The following is an 8,740-nucleotide window of genomic DNA, read 5'->3' on the forward strand; positions in this document are numbered from 1 at the left end:
ATCGTGCCGTAAAATGATAGGAATGCTTGATAAAAATTACAATCACAAAACTAAAAATATTAAAGAATACTACACAACACGATTAATACAAAAACAATGTGAACTTTGCTATCAAACAAAATATAAATACTATTATGTAATGAACCCAAAGTTACTTATCGTGATACACTCAACAATGTATTTAAAGCAGATTGATATGCGACAAATCAGTTAAACGCTGATGATATTCGAAGATGGCAGTTAGCATTGATGAAGTTCTTAGATTTATGGAGGAAAGTTTAGCAGCTGCGGGGGCTCCACTGGCGGAGGCGAAGGCCCAAGCGGATCTCTTGATCCATGCCGATTTAGTCGGCCACTTTAGCCACGGCCTCAATCGTCTCGGTGAGTTTCTTATTAAATAATAATTCTGATATGACAAATTTTCTAGATCTAATTTTATTAATAAAAGCGAATAGAAAATGTTATTTCAGATAAAAATATATTTGGAATTTTTATTATCTGTATGTTTAAAATTAAGACAGTAAAAATTAAAGAAGAATTAAAAGTTCCAGAAATGATATGTTGGCATTAATATATGTACAGTTCAATCTATATAAGCGTAGTATAATCCTAGAGTACCTAGTCAATAATGACTGATGATAACTAGGTAATGCATTTCTTATGTGATTTATTCTTGAATACAGAACTCTATATCAATGACATGAAGAACGGTATTTGTAAGCCAGCTGCAAGACCGGTGATATTAAAGGAATCTGCCGCAACAGCTTGGGTGGATGGAGCGCATGCTTTGGGTGCTACAGTGGGAAACTTCTGTATGGATTTAGCCATTCAGAAGGCAAAAGAAAGCGGAGTAGGATGGGTCTCAGCTAAAGGTAAGATTTGTCATCGATTATTGACGATTGTTGTCCGCTGTAATTACTACTGGGAAAACAATTCTGCCTATTGTTAAATAAATATAAATGCATAACAATATATGTAGATTATAAAGATTAATGTCAATACTTCTCAGGTATTTGATATAGCTGATTTCAAAACACGATTTATTGACGTCGTAATGAAAAAAAAATTCTATAACGACTTAAACGTCCAGAAAAAAAATATGTAGGTACTTTATGGGTAGGAGCATGTTGCATAACTTGACCGTCGGGAGAACTTACTGTGAAGACCTCCCATGCCTTTCCCAACAAAAGTATCGTACTTCAAGTCCATCTCTTCACTGCCCATGATCAATTAAGCCAAATGAGCCTTAATTATTTAACATATAAGCGACATTCTTTTAATAGCCTTTTATACATATACTATGTTACTTTGGGTAGGATGTAACCATTTTGGCATGGCTGGCTACTGGGCTCTAAAGGCAGAGCGTGAAGGTCTGATCGGCATGGCTTTTACCAATTCTGCGCCGATTATGACGCCAACGAGGTCTAAGAATGTAAGGTTTAATTTTTATTAATTATTAAAGTTATATTAAACTACGTTACATGCGTAAATATTTCATAACAGTCACATAAAGAAGGATTCACACTTACAAAAATATAAAAAGAAAAATTGTCTCGGAAAAAAAACTATCTTGAAATTCCTTATAATAGAGAAATGAGATGAGGCATTGTACACAGAAAAGGATTGTTTTTCTTTATCTTTATGGACTACTCGTAGTAATACTGTGACTTTAGAAACATATTTTGATTAGCCATTACCGGAATGCTGAAACAATTTATATTATAGAGCGCAAATGGTACGAACCCCATCGCCATGGCAGCACCAGCAGGTGACGGCGACTCATTAGTGGTTGATATGGCAACCACCGCGGCTGCTATGGGCAAGGTAACGTGTCATCACTGTAACAAGTGCATTTCGATTTCATTAATGACCATATTTAATATAAGATAAATATCTGTACATGTCAACCTAACTGCATCAAGCTATTTATAAAACTGTAATATTATAAATATTAATATATATAGGTCAAAATAAAATGAAGATTTTTCAACGGTCTACTCATCTCTACTTGTTTCTTAGCATTTTTCAATTTCAATCGACAGCATAAGATTTAGAATTGTTTTGTTAAAATATTTTAGGTGGAAATACAAATGCGTAAAGGAGAAAAGATACCAGAAGGCTGGGCGCTCGGGCCAGACGCTAAGCCAACTACAGATGCAGAACTGGTATACTCCATTTATATCATTAATAATTTTTGTTAACGCACAAGTAGGTGATCCACTTCTGTCTGTATAACTTAGTTTTCTTCTTAATAAATCGCCAAGAAGAAAATTCACACACACAGGTGCACAGCTTGATTGAAAATTTTGACCATACAAACTTACCAACCTTTGGGACCCAGCCATTTGAATACTAGAGTTGTTTTAGTTTATTAACGACCAAAATAAACATTAATTTTCAACTATGATAAATACTAACTCCTGTCAAGAAGCATTACAAATTTAACATGACGTAACATAAGTTTGTTCACAATTTATTGCAGGCGTTTGTATCTGGCAGACTTATGCCGCTCGGTGGTTTCGAGCAAACCAGCGGTTACAAGGGCTATGGTTTAAGTGTAATGGTGGAACAGTTTTGTAGTGGTCTATCTGGTAAGTAAGGTGCGATTATTTAATCAATTACGGTCTAAAGTTCACAATGTTGGCGCGTTTAACAGATTCAAAAAGGCATGAAAGATATAATGTCAGAGTGAACATAGACTTAAAATGAGACGACTACTGGCGACGTGTATCTCGCTCGTACATTATATACACATTAAGTAATTAGTTAGTATTTTGTAATGAGAAATAAAGTTATTTAAACTTAAGCGATTTTTATAAGCGTGCAGTTGTGTATGGCATACATGTGTGTGCGCATACAAAGTTTATTTATTTGCCTGTCAGTAGCTACTTACATACTACTACAATATATATATCTATATTATATTACACACAAAAGCCAAATCGAAATACACATTCAAACAAAAACATAAAACACAGTTAACACTTTTAACTATTACCAATTAACAATTTACTTTTATCGTCCTATACATCTCTTTAGAGTAGATGCAGTCCATTTTGTTATTTCAAGTAACCATCTTTTATTTAAAACTAAATATTAATAAATTTTTTAGAACTTATACTAAAGAAATGTATACTAACCAATAATTGTATGGATTCAATAATAAAACTTTTGTAATAATAATATTAGAAAAATGCGAGCGTGAATTATAAAATTAACAATAGAACTATGATTATTTTCGTATTATTTATTAAATCTGTTATCTTCGGAACTTTCAGGGTCGAACCCATCTCATAAGGTTTCCGGTTGGTCATACACACAGACTCAACCTCCCAACATGGGTCAATGCTTTGTGGCTATCGACCCAGAACGATTCGCACCTGGCTTCCAAGGCAGAGTTAAAGATTGCCTGGATCATTACAGAAGTCTGGAACCAGTAAGTACCAGTTGTAGATAATACTAGTATTCTATCTCTTTCTAAGATCGTAGTCAGTAAAGTTTGTTTTTATTTTTATTTTTTTTATTTTATTTATTTAAGTATTCCTACAGCTAATCATTAAACAATATCCAAACAATTACATTACACACAAAAGCCAAAACGGAATACACATATAAACAGAAACATAAAGCACAGTTGTAAGAAACAACAAACAAAGTCATTATTAGTAAAAGTTACCTGAATTTTTTTAAATATTTTTTTAAGAATTTTTTAGTCACATTAAATATATCGATTTGCTGGTAATTTATGTTGTAATCTGTAGGTATGCGATGCATAACCGAGTTTCGTAAATAGTTGGTCTTGGAACGAGGAATTTCGAATTGGGTGATGAAGGGGTCTTAAATAGTAAAAGCGATAACAAGTCAGGGCAGTCAATAAAACCATTGCAAATAGCATGTAAAAATATAAGGTCGCATTGTTTACGTCTACATTCAAGGGATTCAATACCAAAGTACTTGCAGGAATCCAAGTAGCTACTAAACTTTTGGAAATCCTTAAAACTTAAAAACTTAAGGAACTTTTTTTGAATGTTTTCTATTGCTTCAATGTATTTCTTGTAACTGGGGGACCAAACAGTGCTTGCATATTCTAGTGTACTCCGAACAAAAGCAAAGTATAGACATTTTAAACAATTTATGTTATTGAAAGATTTGCATACACGTTTGACGAAGCCAAGTTGTTTATTTAGAAGTTTAGCTTCCCGATGCAAATCTACCAAAAAATAATCACTAAACGAGGTCTAAAGGGGTAAAAGCGTTCGGTGAGAAATGTAACACTTCATTTGACCACTAATGGCGTAGACGAAGGAAGGCGCTGGACTGCCTCCGACCTAAACTGGTCAGCCCGAAGGCACCACTGGCTAAGATAGAGAAGTTGGATCCTGAGCGGCCCGATGAACTTAATGAGCGCGTTTAAAGACATCATCACAGAGATTGTAGATGTCGCTTTAACGGTCTGTCTTAAGCTAGAATTACATTATGAAAATAGTTGCATGAAACTAATTTCTTTCCCCAAAAAATCGCGCAGGGACGAAAGTTTCATTCATTCATGAAATTAATGCATGAATTATGAAAATATTAAATTACACATTAAAACTAGATTTACCAAGGTAAAACTAATGTCACGAAATTAGCGGCTATTCTCGAATGCACCAACGTCTTTTTTCCTAATAGTTAATAGTATTTTTTTTAATTAAATAGGTAAGTACTTCTTTAGCTACATTGAATGTAGAAAAATATCGCTTTGATGCAGTTGGTTACTGCGATACAGTGGATTTCACGTTACTAATTATTTTACAAAATTACTTTCACTTTCTATCCACGACAAAGGAAGAATATGAAGAAGACGATGGCAATTTTAGAAATATAAATATGTTTATAGTATTTTTTTTTCAATCGAGGTTTTGTCATACCTTTCAGCCCTATGATTAATTATTTTGGATTTGCGTTACCAACGTATTTGCGTGTTGTTCTCACGAGTAAGTGCGTGCAGGAGCATAAATAAGAATTTAACCATGCCTCCTGCTGATAGAGGACAAATCTCTGTTTTTAATTTATTTTATTATTCTTTATTACTCATCATGGTGTAATGGTTGCAGCTCCTTACAAACATTGTGTTAAAGAAAAAACTTTGCGATTAAAAAGAGTGGCGGAGAGTTTATTGCCAGTTCTTCTCTTCTGTTCTACGCCCTTAATTTGAGAACTGGCAGTAAATGTAAAATTAGAAGCTCTTAATGTCTATCTTTTTTGACCTTAACAAGTGTACATTATTTTACCTAAATTTTTAAATGATTTTTGACTTTGACATAGTTATGTAGGATAGATATGTTATATATAGTTATAATGATTCACGTACTTCATGTAAATACTCTTGAATAATTCATACATTATAACTATGTAAGGCTTTAACAATCATTAGAGCCAATGCCAACTTTCTTTTGGCATACGTTGAGCCATGAAAGATCCGCTTAAAAACGTGACCTAGGACATAGAAAGTCTCAAGACGAAACGACATCAAGATCCGCTGGATAAAATTAACTATTTTAATCCTATGCACAATTATATTGGAATAATTTATTAACAATATAGTCTAAATACTCACAAACTGTTAATACTAGTTGTTTATAGCTAGATTTATAAATGACGTCTTTATTTATTATGTTAATGCTTGTTATTTTTTATGTCTTTATTTATTATGTTAATGCTTTAAACCTTTGGAACTAAGAGAGCGTCAATATTAAAGTAATCATTTGAAGCTCGTTTCTACGACTGCTGTTTGACTCTACTCTGTAGACAATTTGGGTTCGGTCGCGGAACGAGTTCGTACTTCTCTTGTTTCTCATCCAATGCTAGTTTTTAAGTGGGCTGTTTATTTAGTTTTAATATTGTTTAATAAATTTGTTTTTTAGTTGTTAAATATTAAACATTTATCGTATACAATAAATATTTAAGTGAAGCCGTGCGTGCGTGAACTTATTACTTACTTGTATGAAATTATAGTGACATATATAAAATTGTTATATATTAATAGCTTGATACAGGAAAACTGTGCAAATGCAATAATAGCTGTGATTAATACAGTAACCATTCCGTACCTACTAGAGTTTCAATGTTAAAGTAATTTATCATTTCCCATTTTCCCTTTATAGAATTGTAGAAAACATTCTAAAAGGAGTCATTTTCCCTTACATATTAACTTAAAAGGCACTGAGCCGATTCCCAAAATCAACCAACATTTTATTATCCCTGAGTAAAATAGGCGATATTTATTTCGCGCGATCGCGAACCAATATTAGAAATCCAACGATTGTTTTATGGCAATTTATTTAATATTTATATAAAGGTTTATTGTCTTTCAATAAAATTTTATATTTCAAGGTAGCATCTCACCCAAACCAAAAAAATCATCATATTATTTTAAAAAATTTAAACTCTTACTCAGGTTGACAATAGTCTATGATAATTGATTAATTTCCTATTAACTGCCGTAGATGTGTAGAAGTATACAAATGTTCTTAGATCACATATTGTACGTATGTACAAATAAAAAAATTACGTACAATATTGTGCGTTACACATGTGTGTCTATGGGCCGTAAGCACCAAGTGAGTCTTCTGCAAGTTTAGCCCCATTTCTATAAAAAAACTTCTAAGTGCCCACATGTTTAGTAGGTAAAAATTGCGTCATCCTTTTGCTATTAATGAAATATAATAATCAATTTACAATTATAATTATTTTAATGCACGAAGTACGGCAAAATACCTTAAATATATATTTTATTTGACGTGTTAAACATAGGTTTATCTAGAATCGTGATAGTAAGGGCCAAGGGAATCTTGATTTCAACATATGATATTTATTTAAATGTTCTAATGGCATATAAATAATATTATTATCAATATACTGAATGTTTTGGCACGTTTCATTAGATTCTATTACTATCCTTAATTCTTACATTTTTATTTAGCACTTTAAAATTACAAATAGATGTGACTAAATGTTTATGTATTTGGTTTCAGGTAAATGATTTTTTATTTAAAAGTATAAATAGATTTTGAATTATAGATATTTTGTATGGAAAACTTTTTAAATAGATTTTCCACTTTCCTCTTCACAAGACAGTGTGGTGGGAGGGGGAAGCACATTCCAGCCAGGTGCCAAATTGATTTGTGCGTGTAGTTGTGAACAGTCGAATCAACCCCCGATGGGCGTTTTCCCTGGTAGATACAACGATCCAATTGTTTAAAAAAGCATATGCCTCCCATAGCGCCGACGACGCTCCCATTGAAATGACAGTTCACAGGCTGCAACGTCTATATTTTTTGGATTTATTTCGAAATTAAATACTTTTCAAACGTTTCGCGTGATACAATTAACACTACGCATAAATTGCTTTACAATTTCAGGTTGACCCAGCGCTTCCAGTCTTAGCTCCAGGTGACAAAGAGAAAGAGAATGAATCTATAACAAGAGAGAGGGGAACAATCATCTATCCTCAAGCCCAAATCGAGTCGTACAACAAATTAGCGGTGGAAATTGGTGTAGAACCTCTTAAAACCGAATTCATATAATACCATCTTTTATTTTTAATACTTCTTTAAAATTAAAAAAAAACATTTTTAAGTGCCTATCTGATACCTAATCCGCTGTTCTGCTAGTGTTTTTTTGTTTATTGACTTTAAATTGTTTATATGTATTGTTTGTATGTTGTACTATATATATATTTATATTTATACCATAATTGTCATGAGTTAGAAAAGATAACTTGTAAACTATACTGTAGATATAGCAGTATGACATGGTCAATTTTAATAAGTTAAAACCACACAATGTCATTTTAACAAACCAGTGAATGTGATGACTAAAAAAGGTTTATCAAAGGGTTTATAAAATATATCTTGATTCGAAGATAAGATGCTTTCTAAGCAAATTATGCGAACATGTTTCGTCTATTATTTCTATCCTTATTATTTAATTATTTTTTACTTTTATTAAGGGTTATGTATATGTCATAAAATCATATTTTAAGTACTATTTAACTATGTTTTCTTTACGAGACCAATACGAGATAGTGACTTAGAATAATAATAATGAAGCGTGTTTAATTCCAATCTTTACAATACTATTGAATATACAGTTACTTGTTTGTTACTCTAATTTAACTTCCTTAACATGTTAAGTACTCTTTTCTTGGATCCGAGTGGAGTGGAGTCATAGTAGAAGTGCCGCCCACTCGGATCATTGATCAAAAACTCCTACTGCGGAAAAGGCCTACTGCAGCCAAATTTTTCCATGGCTATCTTTTTCAATTCTCTTGTTTTGAATTACGAGCTATATATTCTGGTTAGTTGAAAAGAGGTCTACACATGTAAATTATAAATATCCGTCTACAAAAAATCCACCTGTTTAAAGCCTCGAGTTTTTGTCCCAAGTTTTTAATATACTCAACCAACAGCTAACCAATAAAACGATTATACGACCTCATTAGAAATTAATAATATTTATTAATTAAAATACCTGAACAGTTATATTCACAAAAAATTAACGTAACTATGAATGACCATAACGATTACTTATGCAAATACATATTTGACAAATAGCTTTTTATTGCTCTAAATACATAGTCATATTAATTTTTATTAATGAACATTCAAATACCCATACATATCTCGATAAATTCTTCTTATATCTATAAATAATAATCCTTTTTTATGAGGTCAAAAGGCTCGGCTAATGCCTCCGC

At 32.2% G+C, this 8,740-nt stretch overlaps 1 protein-coding gene across 1 annotated transcript; it reads left to right on the forward strand.

The window, feature by feature from the left end:
* The first annotated feature begins 189 nt into the window (after window positions 1-189).
* Window positions 190-8,146, forward strand: LOC110994449 ((2R)-3-sulfolactate dehydrogenase (NADP(+))). Its single transcript, XM_022261072.2, has 8 exons — window positions 190-381; window positions 684-872; window positions 1,317-1,432; window positions 1,726-1,824; window positions 2,079-2,165; window positions 2,483-2,591; window positions 3,279-3,436; window positions 7,404-8,146. Exons 1-8 carry the CDS (start codon window positions 234-236, stop codon window positions 7,566-7,568), a joined length of 1,071 nt encoding a protein of 356 aa, XP_022116764.2. The 5' UTR covers window positions 190-233; the 3' UTR covers window positions 7,569-8,146.
* Window positions 8,147-8,740: the final 594 nt, after the last annotated feature.

This window comes from Pieris rapae, chromosome 1 (genome assembly GCF_905147795.1).
Source record: "Pieris rapae chromosome 1, ilPieRapa1.1, whole genome shotgun sequence".
NCBI classification, from domain to species: Eukaryota; Metazoa; Arthropoda; class Insecta; order Lepidoptera; family Pieridae; genus Pieris; species Pieris rapae.

Bases quoted from the DNA above. Each gene is read 5' to 3' on its own strand.
- LOC110994449 (XM_022261072.2), top strand. From the start codon at position 234: ATGGCAGTTAGCATTGATGAAGTTCTTAGATTTATGGAGGAAAGTTTA. The intron at 873-1,316 runs GTAAGATTTGTC...TACTTTGGGTAG, and splicing joins AGGATGGGTCTCAGCTAAAG to GATGTAACCATTTTGGCATG. The intron at 3,437-7,403 runs GTAAGTACCAGT...TTACAATTTCAG, and splicing joins ATTACAGAAGTCTGGAACCA to GTTGACCCAGCGCTTCCAGT.